Source organism: Vombatus ursinus, unplaced genomic scaffold (assembly GCF_900497805.2).
Source record: "Vombatus ursinus unplaced genomic scaffold, bare-nosed wombat genome assembly UNPS02009205.1, whole genome shotgun sequence".
NCBI classification, from domain to species: domain Eukaryota; kingdom Metazoa; phylum Chordata; class Mammalia; order Diprotodontia; family Vombatidae; genus Vombatus; species Vombatus ursinus.
In genome coordinates, this window is record NW_020948983.1 from 3067435 (window position 1) to 3088710 (window position 21276).

At 39.7% G+C, this 21276-nt stretch overlaps 1 protein-coding gene across 1 annotated transcript in view; it reads right to left on the minus strand.

The window, feature by feature from the left end:
* Window positions 1-3873: 3873 nt before the first annotated feature.
* KCNK18 (potassium two pore domain channel subfamily K member 18) overlaps window positions 3874-21276 on the minus strand; it is a 21365-nt gene continuing 3962 nt past the window's right edge. The window contains 2 exon segments of the mRNA XM_027851525.1: window positions 3874-4667; window positions 20546-20692. Of these exon segments, the coding sequence (XP_027707326.1) occupies window positions 3874-4667; window positions 20546-20692 (941 nt within the window).

Below are 21276 nucleotides of genomic sequence, written 5' to 3' on the forward strand. Positions count from 1 at the left end.
CTCTTTGCCAGTGCTGAGGCAGGAATCTCTTGCTTTACTGGTGCTTGGATCTGGGTCACAGTTCTGAGGGGTGGTCCTGGGGTGAGGAGGAGCTCTGGCGTGGTAGCTCTTGTAGTGGTGGTGGAGAGGAAACACCTCGTCCCTTATCGTACCACCTTGGAAGAATTGAAAATTTATAGGTCCCTAGAAGTAGCTCTGAAAACAGCTGTACAAACCCCCGATGGTTGGGACAGTACATTCTCCACATTGGAAGCATACCTCTACCATAATAAAGAGTTTATAACTCAAGTAATTGACTAGGATCATGAGCAAACATTACAAGAAGTGTCAGACCATAGAATCTTTTTCTTGCAACAAAGAAGATTAAAACATACAACCAGAAGAAGACAACAAAGTAAAGCTCCTACATGCAAAGCCTCCAAGAAAAATATGAATCAGTCCCAGGCCTTGGAAGAGCTCAAAAAGGATTTTGAGAAGCAAGTAAGAGAAGTAGAAGAAAGACTGGGAAGAGAAATGAGAATGATGCAAGAAAATCATGGAAAACAAGTCAACAGCTTCCTAAAGGAGACCCAAAAAATGCTGAAGAAAATAACACCTTAAAAAATAGCCTAACCTAAATGGCAAAAGAGATCCAAAAAGCCAATGATGAGAAGAATGTCCTAAAAAGCAAAATTGGCCAAATGGAAAAGGAAGTCCAAAAGATTACTGAAGAAAATACTTCCTTAAAAATTAGAATAGAGCAATTGAAAGCTAGTGACTTTATGAGAAAACAACACACTGTAAAACAAATCCAAAAGAATGAAAAATTAGAAAACAATGTGAAATATCTCATTGGAAAAACAACTGACCTGGAAAATAGATTCAGGAGAGAAAATTTAAAAATTTTTGGACTATCTGAAAGCCATGATCAAAAAAAGAGCCTAGACATCATCTTTCAAGAAATTATCAAGGAAAACTGCCCTGATATTTTAGAACCAGAGGGCAAAATAGAAATTGAAAGAATCCACCAATCTGAAAGAGATCCCCAAAGGAAAACTCCTAGGAATATTGTAGCCAAATTCCAGAGTTCCCAGGTCAAGGAGAAAATAATACAAGCAGCCAGAAAGAAACAATTCAAGTATTGTGGAAATACAATCAGAATAATACAAGATTTAGCAACTTCTACATTAAGGGAATAGAGGGCATGGAATATAATATTCCAGAGGGCAAAGGAAATAAGATTACAACCAAGAATCACCTACCCAGCAAAACTGAGTATAATCCTTCAGGGGAAAAAATGGTGATTCAGTGAAATAGAGGACTTTCAAGCATTCTTGATGAAAAGAGCAGAGCTAAATAGAAAATTTGACTTTCAAATACAAAACTCAAATGGAACATGAGGTAAACAGGAAAAAGAAATCATAAGAGACTTATTAAGGTTGAACTGTTTACATTCCTGCATGGAAAGATGATATTCATAACTCATGAGACCTTTGTCAGTATTAGGGTAGTGAAGGAAAAATTATATGTATATAGATATAGATATAGATATGGATATAGATATGGATATAGATATAGATATAGAGGGCACAGGGTGAGTTGAAGATGAAGGGGTCATATCTGGAGAATAAAATTAAGGGGGGAGAGAGGATTATGCTGGGAGAAGGAGAAAGGGAGAGGTAGAATGGGGTAAATTATCTCACCAAAAAAACAGAAAAGAAAAGGCTCTTACAGTGGAGGGGAAATGGGGGAAGGTGAGAGGGAATGAGTGAATCTTATTCTCATAAGATTTGGCTTAAGGAGGGAATAGCATACACACTCAATTGGATATGGAAATCTGTCTAACCCTACAGGAAAATAGGGGGAGAAGGGGACAAGAGACCAGGGGAATAATAGAGAGAAGGGCAGATTGGGAAAGGGGGTAATCAGAAGAAAACACTTCTGAGGAAGGACAGGGTCAAAAGAAAGAATAGAATAAATGGGGAGGCAGGATAGGATTAAGGGAAATAGAGTCAGTTTTTCACAATGTGACTACTATGGAAGCGTTTTGCATAACTGCACATATATAACCTACGTTGAGTTGCTTGCCTTTTCAATGAGGGTGGGTGGGGAGGAAGGAAGGAAGAAAATTTGGGACCCAAAGTTTTAAAAACACATGTTTAAAAAAAATGTTTTCACATGAAACTGGGAAATAAGAAATACAGGAAATGGGGTACAGAAATCTATCCTGCCCTACAGAGAAATAGAAGGGAAAGGGGATAAGAGAAGGGGGGGAGAGATAGAAGGGAGGGCAGACTAGGGTAAGGGGTATTCAGAATGTGTGCCATCTTGGGGTAGGGGGAGGGGTGAGATGGGATAAAATTTGGAACTCAAATTCTTGTGGAAGTGAATGTTGAAAACTAAAAATAAATAAATTAAAAAGAAAAAAGTGCCAATTTCTCCTCATCCTTCTGAAAAACATACCAAGAGATGTTTTCAAAAATTTAATTTAAAAAAAAATGCTTTATCTTGATTTTCATTCAGCATAGTATTTATACACTTTGACTATTGGTATGTGTGAAATTTTGCTGCATTAATTTGGGAAATAATAGCTCTGCCCAGTGAAATCAGTGGTGATGTACAAATAATAGGATGCCACCGGGTTTATTACATGCATTTATGCAGGTCATTTAAGAGAGGAAATTTCCATAACTGCTTCTGTTTTTTTAAAAGACAGAAAATTACTTATATGAATTTTAATTTAAATGAAAGTACATATTCCTAGAGAATTAAAAGGGAAAATATTTGCCCATACCAAAAGCAAAAGGGTAAAGGTAATTTCATCTGAGTACTATATCCAGTTTCTAAAAGGAGGAAACCAACTAAATGTTGGAGAATGAAAAGAATGCTTTTTTTGGGTCTATAATCATTAATATATCCTGATACCCAGGGATGATGACATCATAGATTCAGACTTGAGAGTGACCTTACATTTAGTCCAACTCCCTCCTTTCACACATGAGGAAATAGAGACCATGGAGGGGAAATGACTTGTCCAAGACCATACAGAAGAGAAAGTAACAGAGCTGGGATTTGAATCCAGGTATTCTGACTCCAGTTTGAGTGTTCTCATCACCATACCATGTTGTTTTCCCAATTTCTGAGACACAGAAAGACACAAATAAATATTGGTTTGGGACATGCCACCTGCTCTTTATGACATAGTATATCAGTTTATAATACCACTGAGTCAACAATGTAAGCTGGTATATTGTATTCAACTCTGGGTGCCAAAGTCTTGAAAGATCAAGGAGTTGCAACCATGCTATATGATGGATAGATAATTAAAGTAACTAGGGGAGGGGCTTAGCTGAAAAGAAGAAGATTTTAGGGAGACAGCATCATTGGCTTCAAGTATTTGAAGGGCTGTCATATTGAGGAACAGATAACTTATTATGTATGGATACAGAGGCCATATGTACTTTCTCATAGTAAGAACTGTCTGAAATACAATGGACTGACTACCTGACAAAGGAGTTAGCCTCTCATTAACAGGAAGCTTTCAAGCAAAAGTTATAGTCACTTCTTGAGGTACCATGGAGGAGTATTACTCCATTAGGCAAGGAGTTGAGTCTAGATAATTTCTAAAATTCCTTCCAACTCTGTGATTCAATGAATACCAAATTCCTTATAGATTTATGCAAATGAACCAGCACCACCTTCCCTTTCCACTGGCTAGTGGACTTCCCATTTTGTGACAAACATTACGATGGTTTGGCAAGCATGGGACAGTCTGTCCTGGAGCAATGAAGACAATAATTTCTAAGGTCCCTTCCAACTCTGGGATCTAATGAATATTAAATTCCTTGTAGATTTATGCAAATTAACCCCAGCATCCCCTTCACTTTTCTATTGCTAGTCAACGTCCCATCTTGTGACAAATATTATGATGGTTTCGTAAACGTGGAACAATCTGTCCTGGAGCAGTTTGAAAGTGATGAAGACAATTTCCATGCCAACAATAATATACATGGAACAAAAGAGAAAATGAGAGGTATTGTGCAACTCGATATCCCCAAACCCAATTGTGGTAAATGTTATAAAACAAAAATAAAATGCAGTCACAAAGTCCAATTGAGTTTCCCAAAATGGTAGAAATGCTGCTCCTAAGGAGATGTAGGCAAACACAATACAGGCAATTATTAGAATGGGAATATCAAAGTGTTCAACTATTCTTCCTACATCTCTCAAGCTTTTGTGACTAGATTGACGTGATTTTATATACTCCACCAGGTTAGGACATGAAATGCTCCTTTCTAGTTGAGGAGTAACATGCAACATGTTTTCATTCTCTCTCCTCACAATCTTTTAGAATAGTTCCATATTCTGGTGTTGTTCCTTTGGGTGTTTATGAGTTGTTTTATTGTCTTTTTGCACTTTGAAATTGTGGCCTGACTTTTCTACCTCAGTATGAGGAAAGACCTGATTGGAAGGATCAGCTTTCGTGTTCGTATTTCTATGCCTTCTGATTTGTGGTACAAGATTAAGGACGTGACGATTTTTGTAATTATTGTAAATCATAGATAGGATGGATGTTAGGACATCACCAACGGTTGTCATAACCAAGAACATAAAAGGTATCCCAAAGAGAGCATACAGCACACACACAATTTTTCCAAGTCTTGTTCTGGGGTAGATATTGCCGTAACCTAAAAACAGAAGAGATATGAAGACTTATCTTACAAAAAAGTCTAAGAGAGTCCTTTGCCATTCCCCCCACCCCCCTTCATCACATAAAACACAATCACCTTGAAGATAAAAACTTTGAAGATGTGGTGGCCTTCATTAGTGCTACTTCCAGGGACATGCATGCTACTTTTTTTTTTTTTAACAGATCTGCAGTTCAGATCAGCAAGCTTGGAATTTCCCAGGCAATGAGCAAAATAGTTCACCTCAGCTGTTATTTTAGAGATTAAGGCAGGGAGAAGCCTTTGTATGTCAACAGGCTGTCCCAGGAAGGCAGAATAACAGATCAGTACTAGACTGATTTAATAATATTAGAATCTAAGACCTGCCACACTGGGCCAGATTCTGTCCCAACCTCCAGCATGGTCTCTGGCAGATGTCCAAGGATAGTTTAGGAGAAGCCATCATGATTTCCTTTTGATAGTTGGATTCAAACCCCGATTTTCTTATCCCAAACATCCCAATTACCTTATTATGGATATGCACCATAGTTCTGTCATGGGCATCCTTCTCTCTATAGTGATCTCATCAGCTCCCATAAGTTTAATGATCATTTCTACACAGATGACTCCCAAATCTAAGTAATTCTTAATAATCCTTTTCCTCAGCTTCCCTCCCACATCACTCAGTTGCCTTCTGGGCATTGTTATATGGATGTCCTTTAAATATGCCATTTCTTTTTATGCTTTACTATTTCTAAACCCTTTCTTCAATCTTTCCATCTCTTAGTTCTATGTACACACATATATACATATATACATATATAAACACATATAAACTGATGTCTATGAACACACACACATGTGTATATATACATACATATATGTGTGTATACATACATATGTGTATGTATATATATGTGTATATACACACGCAAATGGGAATGATAGGGAGCAATTTGGTGGAGGAGATGGGATGGAATGGGATCACTTGAACAAATAGATGGATTGGTCTTGGTAAGGAGTAATGCCATTCCATCATGCAGAACTGAGTTAAAGTAGGAGACAGTGGCAGAAAGCACCTGAGTGATAGAATATGAGGAAGAGGAGAGAAGAGGGAGCTTGGGGTAAATATTCTCATTTTTTTCCATAAAATATATTGGAAGAAACTGAGTTTAAATTTTCAAAAATTAGTTTCCCAAGTGAATCAAATCTTGAAATCCAGACCAGAGGTTACAGCTATGAGTCATTCACTGGTGTCTATATGAGTGAAGCCTTGTGTCTGATACTGTGAGGGGATGAGTTGGAGGAGATACAAGGACAAATAAGACACCATTCTTTGATCTCAAAGAGCTCACCGACTAGGACAACAAGATATGGACATAATAATTATGATGAAGATGAAAGGAATAAGGGCACAAGAGAGGCTCAGGCTTCCTTCAGGGGTCAGCTCATGTGCTACTTCCATTAGGAAGTATTTGCTAATACTGCTCCATGTTAGTACACCCTCCTTATTCATATGCTATTTACATAAAGAAACAGCAGATACGGTGGATGAATCAGGAAGACTTGGGTTCAAATCTCACCTCAGACATTCACTAGCTCTGTGATCCTGGAACTTTTATCTATGTGTTTTAGTTTCCTCATCTGTAAAATGAGGGGACTGGACTTGAAGGCCTCTAAGGTCCCTTCTAGCTATAAATCTATGATACTATTTAACCTATGTTGTATCCTCTCAGTAGGATGTAGGATCCTTGACAGCAGTCACTGTTCAGTCATTTCCAGTTGGGTCTGTCTCTTTGTGACCCCATTTGGGGTTTTCTTGGCAAAGATAATAGGTGGTTTGCCATTTCTGTCTCCATTTCATTTGATAGATGAGGAAACTGAGGCAAACAGGGTAAAGTGACTTGCCCAGGGTCACACAGCTAGTAAGTGTCTGAGACCAGACTTGAACTCAAGTCTTCCTGACTCCAGGCCAGGTGCTCTATCCACTGCACCACCTAGGTGCAGAGACGATTTCATTTTGTTGTTTTTGTATCACCAGGGCCTAAGACAATATCTTGTGATGAATAGGTACCACATATAAATATTTCACCCCGGCCATCTTTAGCTTTGCCTCCCCTATGCCGTCTATGCTGCTGTTGTCTCCAGAATTTGAGTTCTGAAGGAGTGGTGTTCAGATTGGTGAAAGCCCTCTGTCTCTAACAGGCCACAGTCCCTATCAGTCTTCTCCACCCTTACTATCTTCCATCCTGTGCCCTCTTGTCACCTCCCTTTCCACCTTTTGTTCTGGGAACTATTATCAGATCACCATTCCCGCTGATTTTGGAAAGGATGCCAAGGCTATTGTTTCACTTAACATTTTTTAGATTTCCTAGATCAAATCTCCCCTCCCTGGTCACCACTCACTCCCCACATATGTTGCCTCCTCCTATTACAATAGGACTGTCTTGCTTGTCTATTTGTATCATCAGCTTAGTGGCTGGCAGACAGTATGTGCTTAATAAATTCATTTATTCATTCACTGGATTAGGATAATCTCTGCTCTGCCTACATTATAGAGTTGTTATGAGAATCAAAGGAAATAATGGATAGGAAAGTACTAAATTAACTGGACTGTATAAGCATAATGTAAAGGGATAGGGTGGGGTGAAGTTAACAAAGGTAGCCCACACCTGGGCATTCTGTTGCTTTTCAGTCATTCAGTCATATCTGACTCTACGTCATCCTGTGGACATTGTCCATGGGGCTTTTTTGGCAAAGACACTAGAGTGGTTTGCCATTTCCTTCTCTAGTTTGTCCCCATTTTACAGATGAAGAACTGAGGCAAACAGCGGTTAAGTGCCTTGTCCAAGGTCACACAGTAAGTGTCTAAGGTCAAATTGGAACTCCAATCTTCCTGATTCCGGGCCTGGTACTCTATCCACTGCACCACCTAGCTACCGCATGCTTGTTCTACCAGACTAAAATTTAAATAACAACAATAAATAACATTATCTCAATTTATCTAGAACTTTACAAAGTGCTTTTCTCAAAACAACCCTGTGAGATAAGAATTTTAGGTATTTTTATCCCTGTTTTATGGTTAGGGAAACTGAGCCTCAAAGGATAATAATAATGATAATAACAATAATAATAACTGACATTTATGTAGCATTTGCAGAGCATTTTCATGTACATTATGTACATTATCTCATGTAAAGTGATATACACATAGGCCCACAGCTATTAAGTGCTGGATCAGGGACTAACACCTAGATTTTCTAACTGTAAATTCTGTTTTCTTTTCACTACATCAGGGATGTCAAACTCACATAGAAATTGAGGTCACGAAACTGTACATAAAGATCCCTGTGGGCACATATTAACTTTGAAAATCACATATGAACATTATTGACACATTATTGTATTTTTATTTATTTTGTTAAGTATTTCTCAACTACATTTTAATCTTGTTCTGACACACTGGGGTAGGCCCTGTTCGACACCTCTGCCTGGATTTGTCACTCAACCCTAAGTGATGATAGACCTAGCTCATTATAAATAAAAGGTTTTTAAGGCCTTATCTTTCTAACTGTCTGGCTAAAGTCCTAAAAACTCAGCAGGGAAGTGGATGAGTTTCAAAGGATCCCCTTGGAAAGGGCCATTGCACATAATTACTAAATACAGAAGCATATGAAGGGAAATCAGATATTTCTTTGAATGCATTGATACATTCCAGAGTTTTCACTTTTTCCACCTCACTTAGACTGCTCCTGTTCAATACTGTCTTTGCAATTGATTGGATCCAGAAAGCAGGGTTTCCTAATGCAAAGTGGCCTCATAAATGGGGAATAAACAGCAATTGACTAGCCCTACTCCTGGCAAGTGCTTCTGTCTACAACCTGATGACAGCACCGCATTACAGGAGTCATGAAATGCAGCCCAAAGCAGGGCAGGAGGAAGTATTATCAAAGGGCTTAAAAAGCACAAATATTGATTGTAAGCCCTGCAGAAAATGAGCCACCATCATCTGGTTTGGGATGATTACCAGATGTTAAGCTACATCCTAATTGAATTTATGGTGAGATGTATCATCACTTCTGAGATTTTTAACCAAGACCAACATTAACACAGTTCATTAGAAGACAGAAAAGTTGGTTTGAATCTTGTGTTCTTTTATCTTTGGGAAAGAAATGTACACGTACATCCCCTTTCCCATCCACACTGTCTTTGCTTTTTGAATGGTTGTTTTGAAACACTCATCATTAAGCAATCATTCTCTTTCTTAAGCCAATGTACAATTCTCTCTGTCAAGGATATAGGTTTCAACGACAAATTCAGCATTTATTATACTGTGTGCATATATAGGACAGTGCTATGGGCTGGAGAAGATACGAAATGTAGGTAAGACATAGTCCTTGCCCTCGTGGAATTTACAGTCAAATAGGTGAGAGACCAATACAAAAAGCTATGATGTGTTATCATATAAGGGATAAGGGGTGGACCTCTGATTTCATTGGTGTAGGAGAATTCCCAGGTAAGGAACCTCTCTCTACCAAAGCAGGTCATCACCTTCCTGTTTTAGAAAATTGCCTAGAGCACTGAAAGGTGATTTGTCCAGAATCACACAGTCATTATTTTTCAGAGGCAACCCAGGTCTTTTTTTTTTTTTTTGGTTAGGCAGTGGGGTTAAGTGACTTGCCTAGGGTCACAGGACTAGTAAGTGTTATATGCCTGAGACCGGATTTGAACTCAGGTCCTCCTGAATCCAGGGCTAGTACTCTATCCACTGCACCACCTAGCTGCTCCCAGGTCTCTTCTTGACTCTAATATCTACTTATCTCATGCTGACTCAAACAATACAATTCAGCAAATGTGATGTAATAATATGTGATATTAATATATATTAATATTATATCAATAGCTAGCATTTACATAGTGATATAAGTTTCATAAAACATCTTACTAATGCTTCCTGATTTGATCCTTATAATACCCTAATAGAAGTGAGTATAATAAAATATGATATGATATATGATGTGATATAATATGATATGATACAATACAATACAACATAACATAAAGCAACACAACACAACACAATACAATATAATGTTGATGTGATATAATGTAATATAATTATGTGATAAGTACATTAATATTTGGTACAAAACCAAGTGTTATGTGAGGTCTTTCTACAAACCAGGAGGCTCAGGGAAGTTGTCATGAAGGAGATGATATCTGATTTGTACTTTTAAAGAGAGATAGGAGTTCTTAGGCAAAGTCGGGGGTAAAAAGACGTTCCAGGTATAGGGAACAGTGTGATCAAAGACACAAAGTCAGGAATGCACAGGCTGTAAAACTGAAAGTTGTCTAGTCTGATCGAAACTCTATGTGTTGGAGAAGGGAACAACTGGGCATCCAGCTGGAAAGGTAGATGATGGCATGTTGTATAGGCAAAGTAGTTTGAACTTCACCTGGTGGGCAACAGGGAAAGCGGGATCATACTGCCAAGGAAAGGATGGACAGTATAGTGGAATGAGTGCTGGCCCTAGAGTCAGAAGAGACTTGGGTTTGAATCCTGGATTTTATACTAGCGGTATAGCCGTAGGAAAAATCCCGCAACCTCTCTGGACTCAGGTTTCCCCCTTTATCAAGTGGGAATAATGAGACCTATAGTACCTGTCTTATAGAGTGACTGTGAAGCTCAAATGAGATAATGTAGTGAAGCCCTTTGTAGATCTCAAAGTATTATAAGGATTTTAGCTTTTCTTATTTTAGAACAGAAAAAAGGCCTGGCCAAATTTATATGTGAGAAGACTTGTCTGGCAGTAATACAGAGTGTGGATTGGAGTAGGTGCAGGAAGTAGAGGCAGGAAGGGTTGTCCAAGTGGGACTCGAGAAGAGGATAGATGCCAGAAATAGCACAGGGGCACAATCAAGAAAACTGGGTGATTGATCAGATCTCAAAGGCAAAGATAAACCAGGGTGGGTGAACCAGAGGGCTGTAGAGAGAGAGAGAGAGAGCAGAACAAGGCAAGAGGAAAGAAGCGATGCTCGGCTTTGAACATGTTGATTTTGAGGGGCTGGTGGGACCTCCAAGCCTAGAGGTGCTGGAGGCATTTGGAGAGATGAATCTAGAGTGTGAAAGACCAGGATGGAAATATAGATCCGATACTTGTTAATAAATAACAAGCATTTACTAATCACTGACTATTCACCTAGCACCAGGCACTGTCTAGGCTCTGGAGAGCTAAAGACAAAAATGAAATAGTCTCTACTTTTAGGGAGTTTACATTCCATTGAGTGTAGGCTACACATATGTGTACAGGGTATCCCAAAAGTCTTGGTGCAGTTTTAAGCTTTTAGCTTGAGGTGTTGATGCACTTGTCACATAATCATTATATCACATTCTAATCATATCAAATATACATTAGATTATAATGCCACATTAGTAATACACAGAATTAATTATATTATGTTAATTATATGTTTACGTTTTAGTTTAAAATTACATCAAGACTCTTGAGACATACCATAAATAAGAAGATATAAAGAATAAAGAAAAAAGTAGTTGAGGGGAAAGAGATTGGGAGAAGGTAGAGTTTGAAGCAAGTAAGAGGTTCTGCATTCAAATATGCATTTCAGGTGAAACCGTGGGAGTGAATGGAGCTATGAAAGCTGAGAATGTAGAAAGAGAAGGAAACCAAGGACAAAAGTTTGGGTATTAACATCCAGTTGAATGAGCCCAGAACCTAAAAGAAAGCATTTCAGGATCACAAATAATATATGTGCACATATTATATGCACATGGGACTTGACAATTTCCAAAAACATTTCTCATCATTTGATAAGGACTCATTATGTACACTGTTCCAGGCACTGAGGCGGGCACTTCAGATAGAAAGACAAAAGCATTTAGAAGCTTACAATTGGAGCAGCTAGGTGGCGCAGTGGATAGAGATCCAGCCTTGGAGTCAGGAGGACCTGAGTTCAAATCTGGCCTCAGACAGTTGACATTAGCTGTGTGACCCTGGGCAAGTCACTTAACTCCGATTGCCTCACCAAAAAGAAAAAAAAAAAGCTACATTTCACTAGGAAAACACATGATCTCAGATAATTAAATATAAGATATATACAAAATAAAATATTTATGTGGGGTGGGGAGAGAGAACTAATACTGAGGGGAATCAGAAAGGGCTTCTTTGAGGAGGTGGTACTTGAGCTCAGCCTTGAAGCGAGTTTGTGATTTCAAGAGATGGAGAGAGGAAGAACATTGTTTTAGGCATGGAGGAAAGCCTGTGCAAAGTCTGGGAGATGGGATGTTGAATATAGGTAATATTTTGGCTGGAATGCAATGTGTGCTATGGTGAGTAATGTGTAACCAACTTGAAAAGATAGGTTAGAGCCACGGAAAAGCTTTCTGCGACAAACACAGAATTTTGCATCTTATCTTAGAAGCAACAGTGAGCCACAGAAGCTTCCTGAGCAAGGGAAGTCAGATACTCATTCATGTTTGGGAAATATCAATTTGGTAGCTGTGTGGAGAGTGAATAGAAGAGAGACTAGAAGCAAAGATTAGGATTGTTGTAATGGTGTAGGCGAGAAGTGAGATGGGCCTGAACTAGGGTGCGGGCTATGTCAGTATAGAGAAGGGAACGGATGTGAGAGATGTTGTAGAGTTACAGTCGGCACGTTTTGGCCATTGATTGGATATCTGGGACTGAGTCCTAGACTGTGAAACTGGGTGACTATTATTTCTTCTCTCTCTTTCTCTCTCTTTCTCTTCTCCTTTCTCCTTCCCCCTCTCTCTTCCTTTCCCTCTCTCTCCCTTTCCTTCCCTCCCTCCCTTCTTCTCTCTCCCTTTCCCTTCCCCCCATATTTCCCACATCTTTAATCTCTCCCTGTATACTGGTTCCTTCTCTGCTTCCTATAAACATACTACATCTCCTCCATCAAAAAAAAAAGGAAAAACAAAAAACAACCCAACCCTCACTGGATTCTCTCATCCCTACTAGCTATTGTCCTATAGCTCTCTTCCCCTTCTCGGCCAAACTTCTTGAAAAAAACCTTTCCTAACCACTCCAGTATCTTTACCAAGAAACCCCCAAACAAGGTCACAAAGAGTTGGACACAATTGAAACAATACAACTCATTACCTACACTTTTTCTCTTCTTGTTCTATTTCAAACCCTCTGAAATTGGGCTCATGTCCTCACCATGCAGATGAAATTGTTTCTTCAGAGTTACAGATGACCTTTTAATTGGCAAATCTAATAGCTTCTTCTCAGTCCTCATCCTTTGATCTTTCTGCAGTAGTAGTTTTTTGACTACTCTCTCCTAGAAAAATATTCTCTTTTCCCTGGGTTTTCTTGACATGACACTTTCCTGGTTTTCCTTCTACCTGACTGCTCATTCTCAGTCCCCTTTACTGCATCACCCATGTTATGCTCCCTAACTACATAAAAAGCTATCTATACCAATCGCCTAGACTTTATCTCCTCTTTGTTCTTCTAAATTCCTTTGGGTGGCTGCCACAACTCTGTCCTGGGCTATTTTCTTCTTAATCTCTTCATTCTCTAGTGATTAGTCGCATCAGCTCCCATGCAGTCAATTATTATTTCTGTGCAGCTGACTATTCAATCTATATGTCTAACCCTAGTCTTTATCTCCTGAGCCCTAATCTCACATCTCTCCACTGTCTATTGAACATTTTGAATTGGATGTCCATTGGACATCTCAAACTCAGCATTTCCTAAATACAACTCATAATCTTTCATTCCAAACCCACCCCTTTTCTGAGTTTCCATTTGTAATGTCAAGGATACAAGCATCCTTCCAGTCACCGAGGTTTACCACTTTGTCTCTACGTCCCATTTTTTCCACTCAAATAGCCACCGCCATAGTTTAGACTCTTATCTTCTCTTCCCTGGATTATTGCAATCATCTCCTAATTTGTCTCTCTTCAAGTCTTTCTCCACTATAATCCATGATTCCCACTGCTACTGAAGTGATTTTCCTATAGAGATCTGATCATGTCACCCTTCCCTCTCAATAAACTCCAGTGGTTCCTTTTTGTTCCTAGAATAAAATACAAACTCTTCTTTAACTTGGCCTCATCCTACCTTCCAGCCTTTTACATTACTCCCATCCATGTACTTTATGGTCTGGGTATACTGGCCTCCTTGCTGTTTCTTACAGAGGACACTCCATCTTCTGTCTTTGCATGGGACTTTTTCACTGGAATGCTCTTCCTCCCCAGCTCTGCCTCTCAAAATCCCTGGTGGTCTTCAAGATTCTGTCCAAGCACCATTTTTTTTTGCAGGTCTTTGATGGTCCCTTCTCCTTCCCCCAACCTGTCCCAGCTGCTAGAGCCTTCTCCTCTAAAGTTACCTTACATCTACTTTTGTGTGTGTTTTGCATATACCTAATACCTGAATTTTATATATAGCTGTCCCTATATGTACATCTTTCCTTCTCATTAGAAGGTAAACTGATTGAAGGCAAGGACTTGTTTCATTTTTGTCTCTGATATCCAGCCTAACACTTACCCGGCTATAGTAGATGCTTAATCAAGACTTGATTGATTGACTAATTGATTGGAAGGCCAGTGGTACCCTTGACACAAATAGAGAAGTGAGGAGGAAGGATGGTTTTAGAAGAAAAAATAATGAGTTCTGTTTTGGACTTGTTGAGTTTGAGATGCCTATGGAATATCCAGTTCTCAGTGATCAGTAGGAAGATGGAGATGTGAGACTGGCGCTCAGGAGAGATCTGAGGACTAATTTTCTCTCTAGCTATCTAGAGATGGTAGCTGAACCCATGGAACCTGATAAGCTCACCATAAAGAAAGTTTTGATGGAAATATATAGATGAAGAGGCAGTTAGGTGTTGCAGCGAGTAGAGAGCCAGGCCTGGAGTCAGGAAGACTCATCTTCCTGAGTTCAAATCTGGTCTCAGACACTTACTAGCTGTGTGACCCTGGGCAAGTCACTTAATCCTGTTTGCCTCAGTTTCCTCATCTATAAAATGAACTGGAGAAGGAAATGGCAAACCACTCCAGTATCTTTGCCAAGAAAACCCCAAACAAGGTCACAAAGAGTCAGACATGACTGAATGGACTGGACAACATACAAATGAAGACATTGAAGTCAGTACATGGCTTGCGGTAAGCAGCATAGCAAATAAGTGGAACTGGGACTAGAACCTACGTCTTATACTTCCTAAGCTGGTTATCCCATGGCATGCTGCTGTATCAATGAAATTTGGTTTACAGTTCCAACATGGTCCTAAAGCAGATTGCTTCTGTGATTTATTAGCTATGTAATATTGGGCAAGTTGCTTCTAGCTCTAAAACCCTGTGATTACATAAGATTCCAGTAATGTAAGACTCCATGATCTCATTCTTGTGAATACTCCCTCAAATGATAAGGATTCACAACCATTCCATGCCTGCTGGGACAAGAGTTAATGATATTTGACAAACACAAGTAGGTGGGACTATTTGGGGAGAAGTTTTAGACCACATTATTAAAATATTTTATCACAGAAATGGTGATTATTATGAACCAATTTAAGTTCATCAGAGGCAGCACAGTTAGGTGGAAAGAATACTATACTTGAAGTCAGGAAGAACCTAGATTTGAACCCCAACCCCCTTCTGAAACTACCTATATGATCTCGAGCAAGGCACTTAAACACTCTGAGATTCAATTATTTTTTTCTGAGGGAGTGAGGCAACTGGGGTTAAGTGACTTGCCCAGAGTCACACAGCTAGCAAGCGTTATGTGTGTAAGGCTGGACTTGAACTCAGGTCCTCCTGACTCCAGAGCCAGTGCTCTATCCACTGTGCCACCTAGCTGCTCCTCTGAGATTCAATTTTGCTATCTGTATGTAGAATGAAAGCTTTAGTTTAGGTGATTTATAAGGTCCCGCCTAACTCTGAAGTCTAATAATACAGCAGTGGTGGTGAGGGGTGGTGAGCAGGTTTGTTTGATCTCTCCTATTTTCATGCCACTCACCCTACAATTAACCCATTTCCTATATGGGTATTGTCTATTAAAGCTCTTCTGCTATACAAAGTTGTATTAAAGTCTCTGCAGTTCTCTCCACCTGTCTGTCTCTCTACCTCTGGGCTTCATCAAGAGACAGAGCTTCTGGAAAAACACCTCTGTGTTAGATCGACCTCCATCTCTTCTCTGAAGATGTCCTCCCCCATTTGTGTTCTCACTTACATTTCCAATAGATACACTCAGATTATCAAAGGCTGGTGCTTAACACTACCTACAAAGACAAAGTAAATGCAAAGAAAGTAAACTAAGAAAGGTAAACAGACTTTTACTGAGCCCAGTGAAATAAATTTCAGGTTTTCATGCAGGAGCCCAAGGGGAAAAAGGAGATATAGGATTACCACCTTGGGCCAATGGTCTGAGATAGGGGATGACATCAGCAACACAGAATCTGTTCTGACACTCTCCAGTCCTAGTAACCTTGCTCCCTTCCTGAGTTTCCTTGTCTTTCTAATGGTGGCATCTGCAAACACTTCCAATTTCTCTGCTTCACGTAGCTTTTCATAGTTTCCTCTTCTCCAGCTCCATGTTGCTCATCAGGAGCCTGAGTTTCATTTTGAGTCTGAATTTTTCATGGACTGATTAAATTGACTTTTAAAAGTCACCCAGGAGTCGTAGCCAATCAGGATTCCTCCTGTGGAGTACTTTGAGAAGGTAGAAGTAGTATTGAAGGATAGGTAAGTAGAATGGATAGAGAAAACCTTTCAAAAGAGGTGGGGCTGGTGAGAGAGACCTTTGCATGAGCAAAAGTGAGGAGGAGGATGAGTTCTGTTGATATGTAAGATATCTGACTGCAGTGGAGGGTGTGTGTGGGGGAGTGAGGAGTAGAGAATTAGGCTATATGCAATAGGTAAGGGCCATATTTGGGACAGCCTTGAAAACCAGCCTGGGAAACATAGACTTGACATCCTAGGCAATGAAGAACAATTAGAATATTCTGACCAGGGGAATGACCTGAGAAAGTCCATGTTTTAAGAAGTTTAATTTGTCAACAATGTGCAGGATGGAGTAGGGAGAGACTGGAGTGAGAGAGACAGGCTAGGAGACATAAGTATAAGATTCTGCGTCATGGTAATGGGTGAAAAGAGAGAGGAAGAGGGAAAATATTGAAATCTTCTTTAGTCATCTTTGCCTCAGAAAAGTCTCATCTTTCCCTGAGAATCAGGATCATTCCAATTCAGGCCTCCTTCTCAGTTATCTCACTAAAGGTCCTCTGGCACTTTTTTTCCATTGGTTTAAAAAAAAAAGGGTAAATCACTTGGTGCTGGGCAAGAATCCAGTTTGAGTCCATTGCAAAGTCATTTAACCTCTGTCTGCCTCAGTTTCCTCATGTATAAAATAGGGATAATAATAGCATTTAACTTTTCAGTGTTTTGCAACACTCAAATGAGATAATACTTGTAAAGCATAGTATATTGCTTTGCACATAATAGGTATTATATAAATGCTAGTTATTCTTATTATTTATGCTTTTCTCAACAATGAGGCCAAATGTCTTCTTAATCTCTGCTTAGTGGCTTACTAGGAGCTCACCCATCCCATGTGCTATATCCCTGCCCACAGATGGTGGTGTTCTTCACAGCTGGTGAGCCTCTCCCCAGGGACTCTGCTAGGTGAGTTAGGTGAGCAGGAAAATTAGTCCATCAGAAGAAATGGCTTTTGTGAGTACTGTCATTTCAGAAGAAATTTAAGGCCTTTAAACAGAAAACATCTGCTGCTACCCTGTCTACCCTACTAGTATAGGGTACATAGTTGGGTCTGTGACCAATTGACTCCCCACCCCCTCTTTGATACAGTTGATATAATTGCAGAAATAAAGAAGCAGATACCAAAGGTAATGACTCATTGGTATGTTAAAGGATATGTCAACACCCTATTAACCCTTTATGAAATGTGAAAAAAAGTTTCTCTTTGATAAGGGTAGCTGAAATCAATATCCTGTCATAGCTTTAGGAAATATGGAGTTTTCCTTGATTGGATTGGAAAAAGCAAGGAATGACAGGAAGAGGATTTCTCACATCCTGGGTGGCCCTTAAAAAGCTGTGTTCTCTAACTGGGGGGGATGTGTCAAGAAAAGAGCGGTTTTGTGATAGAATATGACCCCTGTGTCCATACCAGAGATTAGGGGTATGGGGAGAAGAGAAGGTGATTTTCTCTTCTCCATCTATGCTCATCAGTTGTGATTCTCTGAAGGAGAGCTGCTCAACCAAAAAAAGAAACAATCCATTTGGGAACAGACACACTCTAGAGAGACACGGACATACAGAAGCAGACTCAAAGAGGGCAGCAACTTCTAGAACTGTGACCCTCGTCAGCAGAGAACAGAACAATGTATTCCAGGGAGAACTGGCCCTGGTGAATTCTTTTGACATCCTAGGCATCCTAGACTTCAAAAGAATCAAGTTAAGAGCAATGGAATCCCAGCTAAGCAATCTGCCCAGCAGACACACAGTGCCCAGTCGGGGAGCTACATGAAGACTCCATAAGGAAAGAAGGAACAACAGTATTTTGCAGGACTAGACACCTGAGCTGCTTTGACCACATGAATTCCCCATTTTTGTCCCTCATTACCACTGTAATCTAAGTTTGTACCCACTCTTCCTATAGATACTGTAAGTATTTGTGGGAAGGTATACTGCAGGTTTATGACAGGCATGTTTAAAAAAAAATTTTTTTTTACTATGCATAAATGCCTTTGCTATGAGTTAATTGTTCCCATTGATTGAATATTAAGGGGGAGGACACTGATGGGGACTCGTGCCACAGTTTAAGGAGGGTAGATATGTACCATATATCCCTAGATCATGAGAGTAGCAGTATATCTAGGGATCCAACTCAAAAGTGCTTTTGAAAATTAAGAGAGTAGCTTAGAGGAGGTCCAGACTAGCATGTGACTGTGGATCAAAAAACCTAGGCTCCAGTTCTTACCCTAACCACCCAGATAACTTCCAAAAATGATTTCCCCCTCTTTTTGAGCCTCAGATTCCTCAACGTTAAATGAGAGGGTTGGTCTAGATGACATCTAAGAGCGCTTCTAATTTTGAGATTCTGTGGCTCTGTGATTTTTGTATTTACCAGATAGTGAAGAGGGAAATGGGCTTCTATTGTTAAACTGGACAACATTCCATTGGTTGGAGACTTAGAGGAAAACTGTAAGTTTTATACTTTCACAAAGGAGGATGAAACTGACTGCTTTATAGTTCCACACTTCCAGGCAGGCAGAGCAGAGATAAGCACAGACACCATGTAATTGGAGGAAGCCCAAGGGGGCCCTCATCCCCAAAACATCAATTCCCTGAAGGTCATCCACATTTATTACTTCAGGTCTTAGAAAACCTTTCCATATTTAAAAGTCCCCTTTTAAAATACAAACACTCCTAGGAGGCTGCCTGACAAGACAGTTGGATGAGCAGACAATGGGATTCAGGTAAAAGTCCTCTGGGAGAGGCAAAGGACATTACCAGTGGAAAGAAGACACTTATCTGAAAATCAAAAATCAATGGATGCCAAAAACAAGCTTTTTCAACTTCAAAATTTTGTTCATACCTCTGGAAACCCTCTGATGGTTTCCAACACTATAGGAATTTGCCTGGGATTTCCAAAGGCCAATCCGAACATGAATGTCTCTTCCCAATTTCAAGGCAAGGTTAGATAGTACTCTTTCAGGATGCTCCCAGTTACAAGAGGGGGGATGGTGGGGCAGGGTAATTGGGGAGGGGGAGGAATTTAGGACCAGCCATGAAGAAGAAAAAATGAGAGCGGAAAGTGGAAAGTGCAGTATCGATTCTGTGAGTAGAGTCAGGTTAACCTGGAAAATTGCTAAGGCACAAATAGGATGAAAGATCTCCTGGTCACAAAGCTGCTCCATGGTCATAGACTGCCAGAACTGGAAGGAAGAGGAATCCTCAAAAGGGGACCAGATTAACTCAAAATCACCGAGGAAAAAGATACCTGACTGGGATTAGAATTTAGGCCTCCTTAATCTCACTTCAGCAGGTTTTCAACTACTCTGTACTGTCTCAAAATAATTTAGGCATATGGGATTAAATCCAAGGTCTAATTTCATGACTGAATGACAGCATCAAATGAGGAGTGGTAGAACTAACATCTAATTCTTGAACTAAGTAGTGGTAGAACTAACTTCTAAATCTAAAATCTTGAGTTTTAAGAATTTATCTTTAGGGCCCTCAGACTTCCAATTCTGTCTTTTTATTTCCTTGATGGGGCCTTTTTTTTCATCCCAGAAAACTGCTCTTAAGATAGGGTCTGAAACACATTTACATTAGAATATAAATGGCTGACAATGGTTAAAAGAGGGAACCTTTATTTTTAACAAGAATCACATTTTTTTTAGCTAAAGGAATTCAGCTCTAAATAGTGAAATTTCAAGCAGCAGAGTGTATTGATCTGCATCCTCAGAGAAAGAAAGACTTGGTCTCAAGTCCTATCTCATACACTGGCTAGATGACTCTGGACAAATCACTTAACCTCTCAGTATCTCTATGAAACTTTCTAAAACTATATTTGCTAACCTGTACTGGTAGAGAGATTTTCCTCACTGGGAACTCCCCATATCAATGATATCACAAATCTGGACCACAAAACAAGAGAAAAAACTCCTCTAAGTATATATTGTTTCCTCCATTAAAAATAGAAGCTTTTGGAAGGCACACTCAGTTTCCATTCATCTTTGCATTCTCAGGCCTAGAATATAATAGGGGTTGAATAAATGCTGTTTATCCATCAACTTCTCTCCCAAGAAAAGATCCTGGTTTTCTGTTTTCTCCCTTTTTTTCTTCTCAAAGGTTAGAACTGAGCCTGAAGGCTATGACCCAGGGCCTTTGGTCTGACCCACTGTGGTAAATACAGTACAGCAGAAAAATAGGGATTCCACCAATGACCAGTCCTTGGAGCTGATGAGCCAATCATGCTTCACTTCATCCTGTATCATCTTTGTGGTCACTGTCATGAAATTCGTCTTTCTCTCTTCTTCTGATCCTATAAAGGAAATGGAACAAGTGAGATGGAACAGTCAACTCATGACCTCCGCTAGTCACAGAGGCAGAATTATTTTCCCAGAGAGTTTTTCCTTCTCCTTAGGACAGTTAAATGTCTGTTTCCTAGATACTGGACTGGCAAATGTACAGTAATAGCTATTAACACCACCAGAATGGAGGTTTGCAGCCTCCATGTTCCACTTGGCGGAGACTCAAACTTTACTGACCGCACAATGACTATATATTGCAGTTCCCCAAGGCCCTGAGAAAATGGTAATACAGTTTGTATTGTTCTTGCCTCTTGGATTGCCCCAGGAATTAAATGTCAAGAGCACTGGCCAGAATCAGGAGATCAAATTCTAATCCCTGCCCTGCCACCACTCTATTGCTGTGTGACCTTAGGGAAACCAATTTCTCTGAACCATAGTTTCTCCATCCCTCAATAGGGTTGTGAGGATCAAAAAAATCTGTGAAAAGTGAAATGCAAGTCCCCTGCATTTCTACAAATGAAGGAGGGAGATAGTATTCACATAGATAGATAGATAGATAGATAGATAGATAGATAGATAGATAGATAGATAGATA